Source organism: Perna viridis, chromosome 8 (genome assembly GCF_037379345.1).
Source record: "Perna viridis isolate PV_CMFRI_1.1 ecotype Kerala chromosome 8, ASM3737934v1, whole genome shotgun sequence".
Classification (NCBI taxonomy): Eukaryota; Metazoa; Mollusca; class Bivalvia; order Mytilida; family Mytilidae; genus Perna; species Perna viridis.
In genome coordinates this window covers 44,755,730-44,780,898 of record NC_142452.1, presented here as the reverse complement: position 1 = coordinate 44,780,898, position 25,169 = coordinate 44,755,730, and the positions used below count along the sequence as shown (strand labels likewise).

The 25,169-nt window shown below is 32.9% G+C and overlaps 2 protein-coding genes across 2 annotated transcripts in view; one reads left to right on the top strand and one right to left on the bottom strand.

Annotated features, from left to right (window-relative positions):
• The window catches only part of LOC148610676 (uncharacterized), a 35,849-nt gene extending 14,674 nt beyond the window's left edge, over positions 1 to 21,175 (top strand). The window contains exons 3-6 of the mRNA XM_088595934.1: positions 17,453 to 17,553; positions 18,006 to 18,114; positions 18,652 to 18,802; positions 19,017 to 21,175. The gene's annotated coding sequence lies outside the window, so the exon portion shown is untranslated. The remainder of the gene's footprint in view (positions 1 to 17,452; positions 17,554 to 18,005; positions 18,115 to 18,651; positions 18,803 to 19,016) is intronic.
• Positions 429 to 5,265, bottom strand: LOC148610677 (uncharacterized). The gene is made up of 2 exons (XM_088595936.1): positions 5,215 to 5,265; positions 429 to 2,953 (listed from the first exon to the last, which is right to left on the bottom strand). The coding sequence occupies exons 1-2, from the start codon at positions 5,230 to 5,232 to the stop codon at positions 2,525 to 2,527; spliced, it is 447 nt and encodes a 148-aa protein (XP_088452062.1). The 5' UTR covers positions 5,233 to 5,265; the 3' UTR covers positions 429 to 2,524.
• Positions 21,176 to 25,169: the final 3,994 nt, after the last annotated feature.

Genomic DNA, 25,169 nt, shown 5'->3' with positions numbered 1-25,169 from the left:
GAAAGCAATATACCATATATTTAAGTATTCCCTGCAATAGCAGCTGATTAGTCTGTTTCAAAAATTTACATTATGCAGACATAAAAAACTACAAAATAAATTGGTAAAATGGAGGTAACAACAAACCTGAAAAAAAGGGAGACATGGTACAAGTCATCATGAGAAAGTAATATACCAAACAACTAAGAATTCTCTCCTGTAGAAGCTGAGAAATCTGTAAAAAAAAAAAGTGTAACGAACGGACAGACTGACAGACAGACAGACAAGGTTTTTGCAGTATATATAAAAAAACAAAATCATGAAGCATGTTCCATATCTATTAGCTGGAATGTCACACCTTGGTCTACAGATACATACATGTATGTACCTCATTTGCCATTTAGATTCAGCTACTGGACTCAAAATAAAATTTATACATGTTAACAAGATTAAAATTAAGCAATGTCTTTATTGCAAATCAAATGAACAATCTGATATATAATTATGTATTGACGGAAGTCTTATCTGGTCTGCCGATACTTCATTGCTATTTAGCTTAAGCTTTAAGACTCAATATAAAATTCATACATGTTTACAAGTACAAAACTGACATTATTGCAACAATGTCTTTATTGCAAATCAAATGTATTTTTTATCCATACATGAAGTAAAATAAAACAACAAATAAATAAAAGTGAAATTAGAGTTCATACTAAACAAATCAAACATTCAACAAGATCACAAGGCCTTTTAAAACATCTCATTTGCTATTTAGCTTAAGCCCCAACTAGTGTAAGGTTTATTTAAATCTATGAAAATCATCAATTCTGATATTAAAGAAGAATAATTCTTATAAGTAGATCATATTTGTAGATAATGTTGAGCTGAATTTAATTTTGTCAAGTAAAGTTTTCTCAACCACTTGGATTTTAGTGATAAAGGAAACACTGTAAAAAATTATCAATTACGATATTAAAATGGAAATATACTCATGATACTAGTTAGCTTAGAAAAGACTTGTATAAAAATACAGCAATATCTGCATTGCTAATAACATGTATTCTCACTTAACAACAAGATGATGAACACCAAGTGATGATGTGTTTACACAATGTCCATCACCCAAAAGTTCTTGCTTAGGATGTTGTCAAATTCTGAACGGAAATTCATAAGTTTTCATTTATTTTGGATAACTTTAGTATACATCCACATGTGTGAGCAATTGGCCTCCTTTGTAGACTCTGCACAACTGCAAATTCCACTTTAATACACCTACTTATTAATATATCTGATCCAGTACAAAACCTTATGAATTTTTTCAATGTTCCATCATCTAAGTTCTTCACATATTTCTTCAGGTAATTAGATACTTCTGATGATTGTGCATCCATTGGATCTGGAAACTGAAGGATCAGCACTACATTTTTATTGGTTGGTTCTAACTGTCCATGAATATCACTTAGATCAACTGATTTTAATCTTATGTAGTTATTAGCAAAAACATCCTTCCGACAATCTATTACAAACCTTGGTAATGTCTCTTTGTGGGATATTTCTTGCAGGATAACTTTAAAAGTGTCATTTTTGGAATTTTCTTGCACTCATGACTGTCCAACGCCTCAATTAAATCATCCATGCCTATTTCTGAAAAGTTTGAACATGCTTTAACAAAAATTTTTTTTTTCTGGTACAGATACAAAATTATAAAAGTCATTCATAAGCTCTTCCATCTGAAAAGTTTCATGACCCAAAATACATTGTGAAAGAAATGTTTTTGATATCTGAATAGGCCAGTATCCAGTTTTTCTGAAGCCATATACCAATATACGTGCAACTGATTTCCATTCTTCTTCACCAAAGTCGTAGCGTAGTGTTGGAACTTTAACTGTTCTCCCAAGAGTATGTTCTCGTAAAACAACTGCCAAAACTCACTTAATAAGTCTTTTAATACACCACCTGAATCTTCTGCCTTTTCAGTTTCTCCGGCAGAACTCCTGTAATTGATTAAGGATCGTCACATATTGCTGGATCTTTGAAATATCCAATCATCTCTATCAAGGACATTGATCCATGATGAATTTGAATACAAGTACTAGGAAAAGGGGTTGCTGCTTCATATGGCAAAGTACTGTCATTGTCATTTACAACTCCTTCATTTTCAAGGGCACCATCCAAATTAAAAACTATCTCAGGATCTACTTCTATGACAGATTCTCTATTTTCTATTTCAGAATCAAAAATATATTCCGGTAAAGTTGGTGGAACATTAATTTCATAGAGTATACAATTTGCAGTTTCACTTGTTCCACTGCATGAAATATTAGGGTCTGGTAAAGAGTCATCATCTGATAAATCTACTCTCTTTGATTGACCTTTATACACTGATTTCTCTTTGTTAAAATCTTTTGGCAGTTTTGATGTTGTGACCAAATAAAATCTCAGAATATTAACACCAGTTTTTTATACCATTCTTCAGTGGTGTCATCACCTTCTATTACATCCTCTGAAAAGTCACAAAGTTGGAATTCAAACTGGTCAGAAGATCCTAGTTTGCTTTTCCCTTCAGGGAAAAAATGGCTTTAGCTTTTTCAACTATTTCTTTCTTTTTAAAGCATTTGGGAAGGTCAAACTTTCTTGTGCTGCCACCATTTTTCTTTTTTACTTGCTTGAAAGTTTTATTACTTACATCAAAATTAATCCAACCAATTTCAACTTTCCTAGTTTGCTTTAAAGCATTTCTGTTTCCAAAGAGATGGGACCTTTTAGTAGGCTCTTCTTCATCTTCTGAATCACTCTTGTTTTTCTGTATGTTGAGTTTTCGTCTCAAAGCTTTCATTAAAAAAGATTTCTTTTCTTGTGCTGACCCCTTCAGCCCTCTCTTACAGAATTCTTTCAAAAGAAATCTGTCTCCAGCTAAAGGAATAAACTCCTTCAAAGAACCATCAGGAATAGTTTGAAGTATATGCTGATCAATCTACAAGAAAACAACATTTATTTTCATCATTTTCAGCTAATAAATTCATAACATGAACTTGGCAGCATCAAATTCATGATAAGTACATGTAAGCCCGGGATTTTGTGTATAAAAAAGAAATAGATCAGTTCAAAACAACAGCCAATCTACTTGCTCATTACTGACATAGTACAGAAAGAATTATATTATGGGCCTACAAACAAACGATAACCCCTGCATGCCTCATGCAACAAACGGTTGTTGCTTTGTTCAAATTGAATATTATTTTCCAATTTTTTTCCAATTATTTTTAGTTGTGCTTATGAGGCCATCCTTTAATTTTGAATATCTAAAATGTCAGAGTTGAATTATCTCCCCTAAATGATATCGGAGAATAATTATTTTCCTTCATGCACATCAGCATATGATGTCCTTCCTTCGTATTAAGTTTCATCAAATTTCATGCAATGGTTAAATAGGAGTTGTGCTCACAAGAAATGTAGACAGACAGACAGATAGACAGGGCAATATCTATATATCCCCCCATAATGACTAAAAAGTCAAACTACATGTACATCTCCCTTCAATGACCTTCGAGATCAATTATTTTTCTTCATGCACATCTCCATATGGTGTCCTTCGTTTGTGTATAGTTTAATAAAATCTGTGCAGTGGTTTTAGAGAAGTTGTGCTAACAAGAAATGTGGAGAGACAGATGGACATACAGGGTGATTTATATATACCCCATAAGTTTGAAGGGGTATAAAGAGACATACTGTGACTGTTCACTGTGCAATTGGGAACAAAAGATTGAGTGGATACTAATAAAGTTTCATTTTCTGCATTCAGAATGGAAGACCATTTATGTTTTTTAGCATTATGCAAAAGAAAGTTTGAATGTATCTTTTGAAATGTTAGCGTTTCAAATTAGTTGTGACTACCACTACCACAGGAAAAAGGGTTGTTCGAAGGGCATTTTACCTCTGGGATCAACTTGTCCTTAACATACTAGACTAGACATATTGTGAGCCCATAAGTGATATGTGAGAATAATTATTTAAAGTTTCATCAAAATCCATGAAGGGGTTTTTAGAAGGAACTGCCATTATGGCAATCTTTTCAATGGACAGACAGGGTGATTCCTATATACCCCCAAAATTTGTTTGCTGGGAGTATAACTATTCATGGGAAACCATATATTTATCTATTTCTAGCACATTGCCCCTGCCAATAATGTTTATAACCATTTGAAGCTTCATAAAATTTAAGAAAACAATGGTAAAAACCATGAATACATGCATTTTTTTAATTCTGAAGTGGATGTAATTTTTTGGTAGATAAACCATGCTTTTCATATAGCTTATGATATGATAGTGGGAGCAAGTAATTACTGGTGGTGGGCATAGTGGGAGAAAAGTGCAGAATTTGAGATTTTGAGTTGTAACATTACCACAATACAACTTAGAGTATCATGTTTTACCTTTACAATAGCTTTTCGGTCATTATTCTGCATTTTCTAAACGTGACGTTAATATTTGGACTTATTCGAGAAGCGATTTTCCCCATAGCAAAAAAAAAAAAATATTCATTTCATAGAATTTAGCAATCATAATGTCTTTATATGATGTCTAAAAAATCCAAAGGATAAAATTTTATTAATTTGTGCCAGTTCTATTTTTGTTTTTTTTTAATAAAGAAACTCATTTATTTTGCGAAAATAAGTAATAGGGTTCTTTCTTGTGATTTTGAACTTAATGATATTCTAGACAAAAAAAATAAAGACAGTTACGATTCTTTATCAAAAACATTTGGGTGGAGTGGAGCATGTTTATGAATAAAGGGGCTTTCAATTTGTGATGTGGTGATGCTTATAGAACTGCATTCTAAATATCATAGACCTATCATACTATCATATACGTTGTTCATGTTCAACTGATGTAAGCAGAAAAACATTAAATTTTAAAAGTCGATTGATCGTGACTGTGGGGGATTTATACATAATGCGGCTTTGAATTTGTGATCGTGATGCTAATGCAACTATATACCAAGTATCATTGACCTAGCATAAGGGGTTCATGTTTAAATGAACTTATATCAGGCACTTGATTCTACGATTTTTTTCCATAAAGGTGGTGGATCCAGAGGGGGCCAATGTTTGGTCCTGTTTAGTGGGCCCCGCTTATGAAAATTTCTGGATCCGTCACTGATTAGTACTTATATATAAAGTGATATAAGTACTAATGGGAAAAAACGCCAGGATGTGAAATAAAGAGAAAACCTACGACAAAAATACATTTCATTTTGTAGGTCTTGTCGATATGTACCAGATTTACAAGGGGTTAATAGTGACAAGGAAAAGAAACGCCTAATAAAATTGAATGTGGTTCACTATCCCCAAGTTGTGGACATTTAGCCGAGTTTTACGTCCCAAAGTTTCAATTCAAGAATTACCCCACAAATCATGAAGTAAATATGACCTATTTTAATGAAATAAAGCTTGTTAAACTCTTAACTGTTTCGTACTAAAGAAGTTCTAATTTGGAATCATAACTTAACTCTTTTGTAGTTTTTGAACTATTCCGGTTTAAATCATTTATTCAATAAATCTTACAAGGCCTCCTCTCAAAATGAGATACATGATATGGTCACGCCCTTTCAATATTTTATAAAAGTAGAAGTTGTGTCTATGAAGCACGTGGAGCCAAGCATGCCTCCGATCGTTTTAACCAAGTCGCTCAAGCAGAAAATGTAGGTCAAAAAAATATGTATATTACATTCCTCAGACTTACATTTATTCAGTTATTCTGTTATTATTCCGAGACCTATATTGACCAATCAGTAAAGATGAAGTATAAAATCAATCTTTATATTCAATCTTTGTTCATGCAGACACGAACCGAAATTGGCAAACCGTGCTCTTCTAGTTCACAATATTTCTAAGTATTGCAGGTTTATGCAACCAATGCTGAAAATTCTGTCAAACGTGGATTTTTACTTAGTAACAATGTCGTCAATGGTAAATGCGAAGGAAAACGCACGACAAGCGCAATAATACCTCTGTATAGTAAAGCCTAAAATATGTATCATCTAACATAACATAACTTAAAAAAACCTATCAGAACGTATCAACTTCGTACTCAAATGCATTCACACCTTTCGACTACTGTTTTATTAGGCATTAATACGCTTTTAGTACGCATTGATACATTGGCGATACCCTTTTCTAAGTTTTAGTGCGTTTAAATTTTCGTACCGTTTGTTTTGTGCAGACCAATACAAACCGGACTGGTCACGTATCAATCTACGTGTAGCTACGTATGTAGCCGTTTTAAGTACGCGTTGATTCCATTTAATATATATATATTACCGTTTCACTATGTTTATATGAAAACGTAGTTAAACGGGATAGCCAAAACGTGACAGTGTGAGCTTTAATCTACTACAGGTCTTTAAATCACATACCTATTGTCGGTGACATTGATTTTTGAGGATTTTTAGGGTATATGAAAGGTCCATACTTACCCAAATACATTATATCTCCACATCTATGCACGTTTTTATCAATAACTAAACGCTTCTTCCAAATAAAACTCATTTAAAGCAATGTGTTATGTAATTTGTTGGAAATAAACGCATGCGACAGACTAATTTCATGAAATGTAGTTTTTCGGAGAACAACTGGGGGATAAAAAATGCTCTGTATGGTTACGAACTAGTCTATGTTTTATAACATAAAGATACAAGTAGTATCATCTAGAGATATGCTATAGTCATTATGATACATACATGAATATTTTGCACTGGCATAATAACGCGTAAAAATATCGAAATATCATTTACATACCTTTCTTCTTTCCACCGGTTGCCATTGCTTCGTTTTCCGGAAATCCCGCGACAGTCCAGCGCGTGATTAATTCATAATATCAAAATATTATTTTGTAATTTTGACTTAACTATGTCGTAATTTCAACTTAGCTATGTAGTAATTTCGACTTAACTATGTCGTAATTTCGACATAGTATGTCATAATTTCGACTTAGCTATATCGTAATTTCGACTTAGCTATGTCGTTATTTCGACATATTATGTCGTAATTTCGACATAGCTATGTCATAATTTCGACATATTTATTTTTTTTTCAAATGACCCTAACCGGCTTCCGTACTAAATCAAGGGCCACAACAATCAATTTTAATTCAAAGCCCACCAAATTGACCCGAGAGGGTATTCAAGGGCGTTTTAAAGTCCTCATCACAGTAATCAGTCGGCCACAAATTTCTTTATATAGATTCATATACAGTTTATTTACAAATCCTGCAATACAGCGAACTCGCTCTTATGCCCAGGAAAGTTATAAAGGAGTTTCCTGATTTCTTACACCCTTCACATCCAGGGATTAGGTGAAGATATAAAAAAAAACTCCTATTATTCAAATTGAACTCTTATAAATAAAATTTTCTATATCTTGAACAATATCACAATTTATTTATTTATTGTAAGTACCAGCCACATTCACCTCGATAATTATTAAATCAATGAACTCCAAAATCTATGGAACGCCTAAACTGTCTGATGAGATACACATTTGTTTACGTGTTGTCAATTTTATATTTACTTGCTGTGGTCTTATAATTACATGTGGTCATTTTGAATTTACGTTATGTAGGAACATCTTTACATTATGTCGTTTTGTCTTTACGTTCTGCCATTTCGTCTTTTCATTCTGTCATTTCGTCTTTACGTTCTGTAATTTTGTCTTTACGTTCTGTCGTTTTATGATTACGTTATGTCAACATATATTTACGTTATGTGGATTTATCTTTACGTGCAGTGGTTTTCTTATAACGTGAGGTCGTTTCATCTTTACGTTATGTCTGAATGAAATACACTTGGGTAGTCTATCCAGTCACCCTAGAGTGTTTATTATATAGTACAAAAATAGCCTATTTGTTATTTACGTTCAATATTATCACAATTGATACACCTGGGACTATGTTGATGACTTGTGGCGATTTTCGTAGTCAGAATATATTTTTTTTAATTCCAAAATCATGGTAATTTTGACTCCCGCGCAAATTTGCATAAATTCGACTCTACAAGTTATTACGTGACTAAATTTAATTTTCTACATTAATAAACCACCAAAACTTATTTTCAAGAAAGAATTTTCAAAAAATGTTAAAAATATTACCCCTACCCCTAGAAAACTGGTCCCAGTATCAAACATAATTTTCATTCACAGCATACCGACACTGTGAAACTCGTATTTTAGGCATTCATGATTAAGATAATGATTTACTCAACATATCTGATCAATTTAAAACAATACTTTTTTTTGTATTTTTGGATACTTTTTATACCTCGTTGAGGCAAAAATCAATTTTTAGCTCACCTGTCCCTAGACCATGTGAACCAATGAACCAATTAGAACCAAACTTGATATGAATGTTACTCGTGGTATCCTCCATAGAACTGAAATGGGGATTTTTGTTTCGTCGAAAAACAAGGCCGCCGTTACTAATAATAGTACATAGAGGTCAGACAACAGTTTTTTAAATATATCTCCAAAACCGTTAGGTTTTGCCCAATTCTTTTTATTGCTGAAATGATCCTTATTATAAGGCTTACTGAAGTCTCCAGGGAGAAAAAAGTTGTCAGACGTTTCCTTGTTAAAGTTATTGCACTTGAAAGGTGAAAAATGATTATTTTTTTTACAGATTTTGGCCAATATCTTGAAAACTATGATAGATAGAATAAAACTTTAAATTGTTGAAATGAACCTTATGACACGACCTACAAATGTTTGTGGGGATCAAACTTGTTGGATGACTCCTTGTTAATTTTTTTGCCCTTGAAAGACAACAAAATATGTTTTAGCAATATTTTGAAAATTGTAATAGATAGAATGAAACTTTCAATTGATAAAAGGATCCTTCTGATAAGTCCTACCAAAGTGTTCATTCAGTCAAAATTGTTGGACAGCTCCTTAAAGTTAGAGCTGTTGTCCTTAAAAAAACGTTTTTTTTATACTTATAACTTCTTTTTTTTTCTGCAAAATGAAGTACAATTACATATGTATGTATCAATATGCTTCCAAATGTCTCAGCTTTACAATAATACCAAGAAAGTTGCGGTAACACTTGGGTTTTGTATCAAAATGAATACAATGAAACTCTGTCGCATTGAAATCGCCTAAATTGACATAGTTTTCAATGTCAAAACCGCTAGAGTATTTATTCTTCAGTAAAAAATGGCTTACTAGTATTTGTTATTTATGTTCGGGATATTCGCAACTGATACTTCTTGGATTCTGTTGGTGACTTGTGGCGATTTTAGTAATCAGAATTTATAAAACCAGAACAAACAAAATAATAATAATAATAATAGAAATAAAAAATGCAAAAATGGGAATTTCAATATTCCCGTAAAAAGTCGCATAACTTCGACTCTACAAGATATTATTCGACTAAAAAGTCTCAAATTTTGAATCATTCGATAGAAATTAAATTTCCTGAATTAATAAGATTTTTTTAAAATGTTTTAAAATTTAACCCCTTCCCCGAAAAAACTGGTCTCAGTATCAAACACAATTCTCATTCACAGCATACCGACACTGTGAAACTCATATTTTAGGCATTCATAATTTAAAAGATAATTATTTGCCCAAAATATAAGAACAATTCAGGCGTGTGATTTTTTATAGGGTTACAATTGCTATAAAATCGTAAAAAGTAGAATTTACAGAATTTCAGAACTTCTTTTATATCACCCGTTATTATCTTTTTTCAGAATACCGTAGTTTAAACAAGCTTTTGTGTGATACAGTAGATTTGTATAGTGTCTAAGCTTTCAAATCGGCAAGGTAATTAATATTTGAACTTTTCCAAGTAAAGTTGATGAAAAAATTACCACTCCTACCCATGAAAAAAAAACTCAACATGAACCAAAATGTTAATTTTTAACATATAAACGGCGTACACTGTGCATGTTGCGGGCGATTGCTTTCATTATCCAACATATTTGCTAATTTCAAGAGCGTAGGCGACAATAATGTGTTTGGTTTTTTTTTTCATAAAAAGGGAAAATTCATAAAGAAATTCAAACGCCTGAATTGATCAGATATGTTGAGTGAATCATTATCTTAATTATAAATGCCTGAAATACGAGTTTCACAGTGTCAGTATGCTGTGAATGAAAATTATGTTTGATACTGGGACCAGTTTTCTAGGGTAAGGGGTAATATTTTAAACATTTTTTTTGAAAATTCTTTCTTGAAAATTAGTTTTGGTGGTTTATTAATGTAGAAAATTAAATCTAGTCACGTAATAACTTGTAGAGTCGAATTTATGCAAATTTACGCGGGAGTCAAAATTCCCATGATTTTGGAATTAAAAAAAATATATTCTGACTACGAAAATCGCCACAAGTCATCAACAGAGTCCCAGGTGTATCAACTGTGATAATATTGAACGTAAATAACAAATAATCTATTTTTTTACTATAGAATAATCACTCTAGGGTGACTGGATAGACTACCCAAGTGTATTTCGTTCAGCATTTTTCTAATCGGCGTTGTGACGTCTATTTTGCCTTTTACTGTCTGATTTGAAGTTTACACCGGATCGAAAAGTTCCGGGGTCACACGTCATCATGAAATTTTTGTCCACATCACGTAAAGAAGAAGCCACATCACGTAAAGAAGAAATCACTGCACGTAAAGAAAAGAAAATGCACATAAAGTATTTAGAGATCGATATAACTTAAAGATGAAACGACCTCACGTTATAAGAAAACCACTGCACGTAAAGATAAATCCACATAACGTAAATATATGTTGACATAACGTAATCATAAAACGACAGAACGTAAAGGCAAAATTACAGAACGTAAAGACGAAATGACAGAATGAAAAGACGAAATGGCAGAACGTAAAGACAAAACGACATAATGTAAAGATGTTCCTACATAACGTAAATACAAACTGACCACATGTAATTATAAAACCACAGCAAGTAATATAACATTTACAACACGTAAACAAATGTGTATCTCATCAGACAGTTTAGGCGTTCCATAAAAATCAATACACGATAGTTTAACTGCACTTATAAACTTCTATTTCACGCATCGTTGGTTCTGAATAAAGATTGGGCAAAAGATGTGGAAATTGTCGTATATAGTGCTTCATACGCATAAAAAGAAGTACATATATATGTACTGTATATTTATTAAAATACGCATGAATTATAACAAACCGATTATCTGAATGTAAGTAAATTTTCTGAGTATTTGTAATATCTTGAAAGGAACTATGTAAAAAATGTATGTAGCTAATACTATACAACGCACAGAACACATACGAATATGATAGGACATACATATATACAGATTTCCGATTACTTCGAGCGAGGACATATCATATGGATGATGAGCTATTCTGTAAAAGTAAGTAATACCTAATAAAGTATTACTTACTTTTGCAGAATAGCGCGTCAACCATATGATATGCCCTTGGTCGAAGTAATCGGAAACCTGCGAGACCCCATCCTCCTAAGTCAGTGTTTTGAGTCCACTCTCGCTCCCTCAAACCCATGACATCACTCATTCATATTTAGCGGGTATCATCCAGCCAATTCTGATTGGTTGCTTCTCCGGGTGAGAAGCACCAATGAAAATCGATTTAACATAAAACGTCTGTGGAAAGGTAAACAATAATACGCGGTAATGGACGATCCGATATAGTAACTGAAAGTTGTATGATTGCACAAATGATGCAATATGATCAAAAATGATAACTGTAGATTCTATTTAGAGTCTTTACTAAACTAAAAAAAATGACGTTATGTGTAGCCACTTTGTAAGTTATATCGAAGAGTTTCTATTACCAGTGATTTGATTGGATTTTGGATCCGGGTTAAATTGAAGTAACTCACTAGATGGCGCTGGACGATACCCGCTAAATATGAATGAGTGAGCGAGGGTGGACTCAAAACCCTGACTTGGGAGGATGGCGAGACCCGTGGTAACTATATCCAATGAGAGGCCTTATTGACTTTAATGACACAAAATTGACTTTTGTCCCATAAAATTGACTTATGTCTCACAAAATTGATTTTTGTGAAACAAAATCGAATTTTGTCTCACAAAATTGACTTTTGGGACACAAAATAGACTTTTGTCTTACAAAATTGATTTTGATTACAAAAATATCAAGTCCAATTCGCCGCCCCGTAGTATTGCAGTCGATAGTATGGATAGCATTATTGTAGCTAGCCATTTACATTCCCTCCAATGTATTGTTACTTGTATAACGATTACTATATCCAATGAGAAACCTTCTTACAAAATCGTGATGAGATAATTCATTTGCATATCCAAAGATTCTGTAAAATAATTTGCATACAAAATCGAATTTTGTGACACAAAATTAACTTTTGTGTTATATTGCATGCAAAAGTGATTTTGTTATGACAGAATTCACAAAGATGAATTTTGCGACAAAATTTAATTTTGTCATAATATTTCTCACTATTGTATGCATATTAGTTCACAGAATCCAGACTAAACTAAATTGCACCATGAAAACTGATTTATTCAACGGGTCATAGTTAACCTTTCCTCGTTTGTCTACCCCGGACTTGACTTTTTATGAGCAACTAGGCGGCTGTTTCTAGAAAAGCAGAGGACGCTTACGCTACCGGTGCACCTGGTCCATGCTCCCAGTTTTTAGTGGAGTCCGAGTTGCTCATTTACTTTTGTTACTTTGTTTGTATGATTTTAGTTACTTTATGTTCTTTGTTGTGTGTGTCTGTTTTCCATGTCTGGTCTTTGTCCCTGGATTACATTCTTTTGATTACCGCTATAACCTTGGTTCCCTTGATTACTCTTTCCATATTGCCCACTTGACTGTCAACAAAACCGTTTTAATAAATAAATGTTCCACATCCAAATTTTGACAACAAAATATTATGCCTTTTTTCTGAATTTTGTATAATGTCAATATTCATACGTGTGCACAAAACGGCAATCGTCTTTTCATACGTCTTTCACCAATTTGCATTTAAAAAATAAATGATTTACGTTTTCCCTTTCGTTGCAGAAATGACATGAACTTTTCAAAAATGTATTTTTTGTAACAATTCTTCGGTATAAATAATATTATGGAATAGTTTCCAATGCAGTTGCTTAGCTTTTCTATTCCAAAAATTGTATTTTAGATTACAGACCACCAATTCAATCAATGAGCATTTGGAACGTACGCAAAAATAGTCCTACGCAGAAATTACCCCTGTTCCTCATAGTGCTGTGAAAAAGGTTCTCATCTCATTTAAAAAATTTAAACAGTTTCTGAAAGGAAAAATATTTCCGTACATTTTATAGGTGCATTTTGCTTCTTGTGATGTGAAGCCTAATCTCCATAATGATTTCTAAATGTACCCATATCTTGTGAAAACACTGGGATTTCCCATGCTATTTATAGACACTTCACTCCGGTGACCAGTACTGCACTGCAAGTCTGCTAACCCCACATGCCATTCTGAGTATTGTGAGCTGACATATGTAGAATCATGATGATATATAGTCCTCTGCAGGTTAAAGTTAAGGTAAAGTCCAGAGAAGCCATTGAATATTGTGAAATTAGCATAGAAGCCTATGGGAAGTGGAATTAGTGGTTTCTAGCCTTAATTTAATGGAATCCATATTTTATCCCATTGAATATTTTCGTTTATGGAAAAATTTTTTCCAAATTTTGCTCACAACTGGGAATCAGTTGGAATTAACAAAAACTGTATTTGTTTCAATTTTATATCATATGTCGCCATAACCTTGCCCTCTCGTACAAAACGAGTGTTATTAAATTCGAAAGGCGCTATCTTCTGTGATAAGTTAAATATTATCGAATTTTAGAATACTTGTATGCCCACCTTTAAAAGCTGCCTCTATTTTGCTGTATTGAGCATGCCAAATTCTTTTATCGTTTAATTTATTGGAACGAACTAGTAATGACTCAAAAGAATTAGTATGGGTGTTCCGTACATTTTTTTACCCCACTTTTGGCAAAATTATCAAAAAGTAGAACTTTCCCGCCAAATTTAAAATTCGAATTACCAATAATATTCTCCTCTAGAAGTTTTCTCTACATGAATTATTGCATCAGTTGACAATGTATCTTATAAAACTCTATCCAGGAGATTTTGATGATATTTCGACATCTTCACTTGAGCTAAGTCACTAGTGTCTGAACATGTACATATGCTATATTCTGTGTCAATTTTTTAGTGTCGTAAGGTGAGCCAAAATTTGCCCAAGGCGTTCCAATTATCCAGGAGGGAATTTATAAGGTTATAAAAAACTCTTGATCTGTCTTTATTATTAAAATTTCTGAGATCAACCATATTGAGTCCACCCTTTTTTGGGAGGTAAGCAGCAAACCGCTATAGATACTAGGTCTGGTTTACCATCCCAAATAAAAGACCCCATAATAGTATTAATATCCTTTTCATATTTTAAAGGTATGACTCTCATCTCGATTTCATACCCAAATGTAGACAATATAAATGATCTGATAAGAACTTTTCCCTCAAATGTCAAATCTCTTGTTTTCCAAACCGCAATACAGCTCTTAATCTTATTTATTTTGTCTAACCATATTCGATCTAAATTTACCCCGTACCCGTGTTGGACGCCAAGCGCTTTAGCTGGCTGCTTTGTACATTTAATTTTATTGAATTGAGGTTTCTTATTCTTCCATTTGCCTATGTATATTCTGACAGTTTTATTCATATTCATACGAGCGCCGCTGGCTTTTTCGTATATTTGCAAGACTGAAAGTCTCTTCAATCGATTTTTCTGTTTTATTCAGTAATTGCGTATCATCTGCGAACATGCTTAGTTTGGCTTCTATATTAATACCTGACCTTGAGGGGAGCTTAATCCCTTCAATATTCTTACCAGAATTCTAAATGTTGGGATGCTGGAGAGTAACATTGTAATACAGATTTTCCTTATTCTTAATTGCTGTATCATATTTGGTTATAGAAGAATGTATATTGCTATTTGGTATACGGGCTTTCCTTGTGACTTTCTCTTGACTACTATTATATCTTATTAGTTCGTTAATTTGGTTTTACCCTTCTTCAGTACAGAGGAATCAACATTTTAAGGTAAAAGCGAACCTTATCAAAAGTTTTTTTTTTATCTTGTCTTGCACTTCTGTCATGGGTCGGCGTACTTTGATGTGCTAAACGCATGATATGTTTCTAAAGCATAAGGTGAACAGTCACAAAGCATAAGGTGAACAGTCACAACAGAATACAGTTTATCCAACTCGGTTACACTATATACACAACCTTAACAAGTAAAATAAACATGATTATAACTTTTTTCTTTTGAAAGTATCAAGTGGAATGAGGCACAGCGTTATTGATACCAAAATCTTGTTAAAATGCTATCATTTTAGCAATTCATTATTTTCTACATTCAGTTCTACATGTATTTGAGAATGTTGCCTCATTAAATCGCTTTAAGCTTGACTCACTAAAAAAGAGGTCTAACAAAAGTGGGCATTCTGCATTTAACAGGCTTGTGACTGTCTTTGAATATCACAACAAGGCTGCATTACCCATTAACCTCTAGCCCTATAACAAAAGCGTAAAAAAATTAAACAGGAGAATATCAATTTTATTTTTCAAAATATATGTACAACCCCATATAAGCATTTATTCGGGATCATTATTGTAGCAATTGAAAATATAAAATACAAAATATCTCGGCAATGAGTGGGGTGGAGTATAAAAATCGTGTTCATGTGCATTTGATACGGTTGAATTTGCATTATTGATCATGGCAATGCAGGAATTCTCACATGGAATTTAATTTCGTTGTTAGGATTTAGGATTCTATAGAAAAAGGATGAGGCTAAATTTCTGAGTTAAGAAAAATATCTGAAGACGACCGACATTAAAAAAAAAACAAAATCTCTGATGTAAAATGGTCCCTAAAATGTGAATAGTTATAAAAAGGGTTTATTTCACAACTACAATAAGCAACTTTAAATGATACCATATCTAATAATTGTGCTTCCGTGGATTTTCTTTTTTTTTTAACCAAGAAAGAAAAATTATTTTGTGGTTTATATTGGAAAAAAAATCACATTACTTAAAATTGGAAATTTGGAGAGAAAAAAAAACGTATAAAGCTCTTTCATCTCACCAATTTCTAAAGCTATGGAAAGCCAGAGTGGACCCCCCCCTCGAAGTTACATTTTTCCCATGGAAAAAATTTGTAACTTCGGGAGGTCCACTCTGGCTTTCAATATTAATGGGCATTTATTCAACGGAGAGGATTTAACGGAGATGTAATAAAGAAAACATAGAGAAAAAAGGACAGGTAGTCAACAATCACATTTACGGAGTGGTGGATCGTTAAAAACGATGCGTAAAAAACGTAAAATTCTGTGTCTGTCTGTCTGAGTGTCTCTGACACTTTTGTAAGTGCAACTCTTCGTAAACTACTGCAGTGGATTTCGCAGAACTTGTGTACGTAGTTGTGCATATTACAGTGATTTGTTGGAGTAGTTAGTGCCCTATTGATCTTTGAAATTTCATGAAATATAACTCTGAAGCAGACTGTAAATGGAACTCCTCCAAAATTACTGAACAAATAAATTAACTTTGTTGATAGTTCATGAAATGTATTGTGAACTTCGAAACCTGTCTGAACCAAATCCTGAATCTTAACCAGTCACTCTTTGTATTCCCTTATAACAATTTAAATGTATAATGTACCTGGGTAAACTGAATATTTTTCTAAACTGAACCAATTTTAAACTCCAAAAGGCTTTGGTTCATGACAGATTAGATATACAGTTTATGATACCCACTGAAAAATTAGGTATCTTTCTATCCTGATCTCTGTCAGTCAATCCCCAAACAGTTTCCAGATGCTATTACCCTTGAAGAGTACAACAATGACTTTATTAGAGATTAAGATGTTCTCTATTGATTAAATGTGTCTTGTGACAATAGTTCAGTAGTGTCAAGAGTCCAGCTTTAGAAAGCTAATACTAGTAAGACTATTTTTGACAAGGTGAGCGATCCAGGCTCTCTGGAGCCTCTAGTTTTTATTAGGTGCCGTATTTTTATTCCCCCTACTGGCAGAAGGGGACTTCAGATTTGCTCTAAGTCCATCCGTCTGTCTGTCTGTCAGTCAGTCCTGAAAAGAAGTTTCCACTCTTCTTTCAAAATGCTGAAAGATGTTGAGCTGATTTTTTTGTATACAAATCTATCTTGACGATTTTCAAGTCCAATATAAGTTTCGTTCTGTTCCACTGATATTTGTTCAAGTTATGGCCCTTGAGGTTCGAAAATTTTAAAGAAGATTTTAAAATATTTTGTGAGGAAAAAAATCCTTGTTTCATGGTTTAGAAAAAACGAAAGTAACAGATAAGTACAATTTCTGTCCATAAAAGCCCATTATTCATGTTATTTTAAGCTTACAAATTTTCTCTGTTTGTTGTAGGCCCATGGTGGAGGTCTTCCACCTACACTGTACATTCAGGCAGACAATACTTTGTCTTGATGTTCTTGGCTATGCTAATCAAGGCAGATATTTATAGAAAGGTAATTAATGATTAACCATTTATAATTACAGCAACAGGAAAGGAAAGGAAATGATGTTTCTTACTTTGAATTAGGTCTTCACCTTTCGATAAATAACGCAGAGCAACAAAATTCGTGGAAGGAGAAAGTTGGATATAGCCTTTCTGTTGTATGCATCTATGTTAAGATGTTGATGTTAAGTTTTTGTTTTGATAAAATACGAACCATGTGTGATATGTCAATCACATTTTGTATGCAGTTGCATTAGCATCACATTACTGTCGTAATTGTCTTGCATTAGCACCAGATACAGTCTATTGACTACATAGACAAAAATATTCTTAAAAAAATTCAATGTTAAGTTAATAGATCAGGTCAGTTGAACATGAACATCTTGATCTCTGTCAATGATATTAAGAATATACTGAAATGTACACTAGTGTCACTACATTACATTCCCATTTCTAATTCAGGCGTATGCAGTCACGGTCTGTTATTTTCATGTGAGACGAGTGGTACTTTTCTCTGATGATAGTTTATTTGAATGCTAAACCTGACTGCAACCTGTCAAACAGTTTCCAGGTTTTAGTGATAGATAATTTTGACAATAAACTATATTATTATAGAGTAATAAATATTTTCCTATTCAAATCAATAGAAAACAAAGCATGCAATATATCCCGGTATTTGCACGCAAACTTTCATTCATATCTGGAAAAATTCGGAGACGTTCCGAATACGTTTTTAAATTTATTGCACTGTTGTCGTCTGCTAAAAAAATGGCTGGACGGGATATTGAAAGGTTGTTATGGCAATGATCTCATTATATGGGTCAACATATTTCCGTGTTTGGTGACAGTTATTGTGATTCCATTTTCCTTTCAAATAATACAAACAAAAAATGCATTCCTTTCAATTTTACTACAATTTATCAAACATTCATAAATTCATATTGCACTAATTCATATTTGTCAAATGCATTGTATTCAACAAATTAGTATAATATTAACTGAAATATTTATTACTATATAATAATATATTATAACATTTTATATAATGTAGCTGCATTTCTTTCAGATATAAAATTATGAGATCTAAAAGTTGTATTTTAATTTACAGATAAAATTCAGCTTCTTGATGGTAGGCCACACCAATGAAGATGTTAACCAGTTCTTTAGCAGAATATCTGTCAAATACAACCAACAGCCTGCAGTAACTCTAACTGACCTTCAAGATATTATAAAAAAGATCAGTGAAGCCAACGCCAAATGTAACGCATTTGTACTCTTAGACTCTTTCAATAGATTCAGAATAACTTTTTGTGCAACTTAATAAAACTAGAGACTAAAAAAAAGAGAAAAAGTTATTCTGAATCTATTGAAATTTTTTTGTCAGTTTTAAAATTTATAATTGTTCTAGGGTTCTTTGGTTGACCTCTATTTCGGTTTCTATTTTTACGTCGATTTCTTATTATTTTTATGTAGATTCCACAAAAGAGGACTTCCACTATGGATCATGATGCATTGGATGTCATCGAGAGACACATGAAGAAATGTCGGAAAGTATCCACCATCTAAATCAGCAAGAAAAGAGGACGTTAAATGAACAATGAATCGTCCACTGTGTATTAACAGCAAATTTAGACATGTACTATTGTTGACTGACTGATTCTATCAATCCAACTTTTGTATTATGCAATTTATTGTTACTTTATGACAAATGTACAAGTATAGTGATACCTGTTTAAAGCAAACCCCAATTAACCTAAAACCTGTGTAAATCAAACTTCGCCTTTTCTTCATCAGTATATTTCAGGATTTTTCTGATACAATTCAAATGAAACAAAATATGGAGTCATAGTTTTGCCAGCTTCTGGTTTAAACTGGTGAGCTCAGTAACCTAACATCAAACTCATTTTGCCCCGTGCAGGTCCGGGTGTTAAAAGAATATGCCTGCAGCAGCACTAAGCTTGTCGTAAAAGGCGATTAAATAGTGCTCAGTAACATAGCCGGGATCTAGGCACTCTGCCCACAGAGCAACTGGGATGTGTGCCCCAGGTGGTGGAATGGGGTACCCCTGGCGTGTTACATACTGGGGTTGTCAGGCTGTATTACGGAAAACCTGACCGCAAACCATAGTGGTGCACCGTGTTGGGAAAGATGTCACGTTCCTCGCACGTTAAATAACCCTGCTGTGGTATTCGATAGGAATAGGAACCTTTGCGCTCGGCCACAGGAGGCTAAATTTCCTTTTTTCTAGTGGCAATCAAAATTTGTCGACCCTATTATCCTTGTCCCATCCTTTTTTTTCATTTCATCATCATTTCATGTTCATTTTATCATCCATTTCATGTTCATCGTCTGAATATAGCTGAAATATTGCTGCTCGGACGTTAAACCCCAACAATCAATCAATCAATCAAACTCATTTTGTCTTAATACATAAGGGGCCAGTAAACACAGGTTTCACATTATTTTTATGACAAGTTGTTTAAAATAGATTGCCATGTTATTAATTTCTTATGAACTATTTGTTAGCGGCTTAAACGGACAGGGACACAACTGGTCATTCACACACTGTGAAATTCATCTAGTGGAACTATTTGGCAATTCAGTTTGCTTTATGTTCATACATTACTGAAAGTAAATATGATATCTATTGAAAACATATTATTAGTTTTAAAGTTTGACTTAATGTTAAGACAGCAATCCAAAACAACAGTTTTTTGGTTATAAACAAAATATCTTTGTAAAGATATACTTTTTTTACATTTGTATATTACATGTATCTTCCAGTGTAAATATTTGACATTATTGAAAATATCTCAAGAATCACTCTCCGAAATTGGTAATCACTTCGATGAAAGATTTATGTTTTAAGTCAATTATTCAACATTACACCTTAAATATATTCCATGTTGGAATATCAATATGTATATTTTATAAGTAATCAATGTATAATGATATGTATATGTATTGATATTTTAATCATTTTTTTATCTGTAATACAAACATATTTCAAGTTGTATTTGTATTGAATCACTTGATGGCCATTCTTAATCATTTACATATCGAACTAATATTAAAGACCATGTTCAGAATTGTTTTTCCAAAGCAACAGTATATACTTTGTAATTGTCATTGCTATAGCATTGATAACATGCCTTTTTTAGAATTAGTAGAAAAGAAAACAGTTAAATGATTTGGAATGGCTTTTTGCTTCTAAAGATTATTTCACGTGATTATGTACAAATAAACTTTTAAAACAAAATGGCATCTTTTATGAATGCATTTGAATTCTTATTGTTGGAGCCAACTTTTGAAAGAATTAAGATTATTACATTTTAAAGAAAGTTAACGACTGTTTGGATACATCGTAAAAACTGTAAACACCTCCTACCCTGTAAAATCATGTACTGCTGTATTACTTATTTAATTCAAATTATGTATATTATTGTTTTTCAACATAACAAAAATCCCATGGAAGAAAAAAAAATCCCATGGGAGCCAAATTTATCCCATGAATATGAAATTGCAGTAACTTCATTATTTAAAGACATTTCAACAAAAGATAAGCATTTTATGAAATCCCATGTAAAGCCGGATACATTGGTTACCCACATGACCAAGTTGACTAAATAAATAGCGGCGCAAGGTTTGCAAATAAGTGTTTTGAAAATTTAAATTATACTGTGTTTAATTATTCTTTTATTAATATCTTAGTAATTTATGGTTATGTTGTCTGTCCGGACTAAAAATAAAAGGATGCATGTTTTTTTTTCTATTAGTTAATAGGCCTGAATTTTGTTTTCCGTCAATGTCTGGAACAGTGTCTATAAACGATAGGTAACATATGTAAAGAGATGTCTGTTCAATGAAAGTAATCGGACTCAATAAGTCAACTCGTCACTTACATGTATAATTTTCGGAATTCGGAGGGGTCCTGGATAGGTGGATACAAATGATTTGTGGTACATTTTTCTTCGAATATTGTAGTGAGACTGATTAATTGGTTAAATACAAAAAATAACAGTTTTATATATTGTAAATTTCGATATGCTATACACATGTTTCAAGGAGTAACCTCTCATCAGCAGCATTAAAATCAAATATGTAGGAAGATCATAATCAAAATATTAGTTGTATACTAGAAGTACTAATGACCAAATCTATTGAAAGAGGAAGCCAAATCCGTCACCGAGAGGTTCTACCATATACAACACAAAGGATTTAAAGAAAGGGTCTTTAGAGGAAATACACGTAACATAGTATTTGAATATGTCACCCGTTTTTTTTTTTCACATTTTTACCTACACAATTTCCTTTTCTTTATTTTATTTTAAAATTCAAATGTGAAATAATGATAACACATTCAGTGACAGAACCAGAAATTCCGAATGATTGCAGGGGTCTGACAAACCTACGTGTGGTCCGCTTGTATGTTTTTATTACCATTCAATTCCTGGTTCCCTTAATTTCCATTCCATTGATTTTAGTATGATCAACAAATTGGTATTTGAGCACATTAAGCCACCATTTACCAGATCCGCCTATGACATACAACATATTCTAAATAACAGTTTGCCACATGATAATTCACATTTAGGTAATTTAAGGTTAAGAATTTTAACACAACATAATGGATATCTACGCAAGGAACAGTCGTTTCCCATTATACTTTTTATCCCCCCCCCCAAAAAAAAAAATCATTTCCGTGTCGATTTTTCGGCATGGACTTTGTTACCGTTAATACGTTCACATGGGCATCAGTTTTGCTGTACCGGAACTTTCAAGAACAGCCGTTTGAACTATAAGACGAAGACCGGATTACAAGTCATGATATATATGATGTGAGCATGAATCCCATACAATTTCAGCCCTTTTAAGGCAGATTTTAAATCGTTTTCCGGGAATCTGAACATAGAATACAAGTGGATTTCGTAACGCTAGGCATCGTATTTTCAACGTTTTTCGGAATGAGCGACGGCATGGAGGAGACAACTCTAGTGTGCCCCAGTCACGACTGGAATCCGAAAAATTAATCATTCAAAAAATAAAATTGTAATAATAATTTACTTCACTTTTTGAATTGGGTTCGTGCTTTTATTTAACATCTAGGTAGTTTATTTTGTAAAAGGGAACAGTTTCTAGGCGAATTGAGTCGGGATTAAAGGCAATTTTTAGAGTTTGTAGCAATAGCGTGCGCAACGTGAGAAGAAAGCGTACAAATAAAGGGAAATCACAAAAATGTGTGCGTATTATACTTTTATACAAACATTTTTAGGCTTTCCCATTCTGAAAGAAACCAATGGAAAGCATGCATATTTCAGAAACCCTATACATGTAGATTCAATACTTTTCTGAAATGTGCTTTCGACGACTTGAAGAATGATTTACTAAAGTTGGTTTTATACTGTTCATTTTATAGGAGTACAACATTCTTTCTTGGCTAAATGCAGGAAAATTTGACATTTTAAAACTGCGCATGAATGATAAATGCTGATCTACACTTTGAACTCTTCATTTAATGTATCTCTAGTCACAATGATGTCACAAGACAACACTAAAAGGGAACCGAATCAGTGTCTAAGTTACACCATGACAATTGTGAGTGATATATCGGATTAGTTTAGGGGGTCGTGCTACTCTTTTATAAACATTTGGCAAAAATATGAGTGGCAAATAATAGCATGGAATATTTCTTTATATAGGTTTCTTTGATCGGATCCATGGCCCCTTTGTTGTAAATATTTGGATCCGCCAGGGCTGCATGAAATATACGAAGACAGCTTCTGCATTCCGACCATGTATAGCCTGGCAGAGTTTTCATTTTAATGTACAACTGTATATTATGGGTCTAAAAATAAACAGACAACTTGAATATATCAACAATGAACGATGATTTCATAAAAGTAAACAGGTACAGTAACTGATAAAAGGTTACAGGTCAACTATTTTTAATTGGATAGTTGTTAATACAAATGTAAAATCCTAATTAATCAACATATTAAGTTTGCAGTAAAAGTTGTTTATTTGGTTTGTTTATTGGGTAAGTAACAGAAAAATAAATTTGATATATTAAAAATACCAATAAAACGGACCTAACTATCTGCTTTTGAAACTAAATGGGGTATGCCAATTTGAAAAGTAATCAAGGTAACCAAGGTTATAGCGGTAATCAAAAGAATGTAATCCAGGGACAAAGACCAGACATGGAAAACAGACATACACAACAAAGAACATAAAGTAACTAAAATCATACATACAAAGTAACAAAAGTAAATGAGCAACTCGGACTCCACTAAAAACAGGGAGCACGGACCAGGTGCACCGGTAGGGTAAGCGTCCTCTGCTTTTCTAGAAACACCCGCCTCGGACTATTTTACTGCGGTAGTGTAAGATAATTGCAGATGCTTTCAGGCTTTACAAAGCATGAGGCTCTGGCGACTGCTGTGACGTAGCGTACAGTGTTGATGTCATTTTTGGTATTGTCGAAATCTGCAAAATTTGACGTCTTTTTTTGTATTGTGACGTACATTGTTCTATAATTGTTACATGTAAAAAGAAGTGTGCTTATTTTTTTTTACATAAAATAACACACCAGACATATTCCATTATTTAATTATCCAATTGGATATTAATTTTTCGTACGTTTTGGTCAATTGAAATGATCAGATTACATCCTGATATGGTAAATAGTTTGGCATCAACCATCAACCATTTAAAAATGATTTGAAGGATTTTTTTTCCTATGAGAAAAATGTTGGGAATTATAAAAACAAATTTCGTGATGCGTTTCGGAATTTTATAAGGTCTTTTGCTAAACAAAAAAAAACATTGCTAAACATTTCGAGAAAACAAAACATTTGCAAATCTCCTTCTTTGAGAAAATTTGAGAGCGAAATCTCCCGCTTTTATTATACGACGAAAAAAAATTGCGGTCTTATAATGTTATGGTGTAGTCGTCGTCCGCGTCGTCGTCGTCGTCGTCTGGGGACACTTCGTTTCAGTGCGATAACTTTAGTTCTGTTAGAACTAATTGTTCTGAAATGTTGATATGATTTTACCAACAAGTAAGAAGATTCCTATTTAATTTGGACTTTGTTGCACCTGCCGCTTTAGAAAAAGGGGCCAAAAAGGGTTAAAATACGTATTTTATTAAAACCCATGTAGATTGGTCTTTTTTTTTTCGATTTAAAATGTTCTATTTTAATGTGTTCTTTTTTTAATTCGGCCTAACCAATGTACAGCAGATTTTATGTGTTTTGGACCGTTTTCAACTTATAGGGGGTCAAAGTTGGGCAACGCCTAAAAACATTTTCATAACTCTTTTTGTCCGATTTCGAATTTTTTTATTTCATTGGATTCTTCATTAATAATCCTGCCTGCATTTTTCAATTAGATTTCGGATATCTCTTACGGTTTTCGATTTATAAGGGGTCAAAAAGGCCACACCAGAATGAATCATTTTTTGTTTTGTTTTTTATCCGATTTGAAAAAAAATAATTAAAAATATTTTATTAGCCTATTCATTACGTCCACAGTTACAGTCGTAATAAACATCTTGTATCGTCACTTTTGAATACTTTTTATTGTTTTTAAAATTGACGTTAAACGAGTTTTTATGTCGCAAAACAG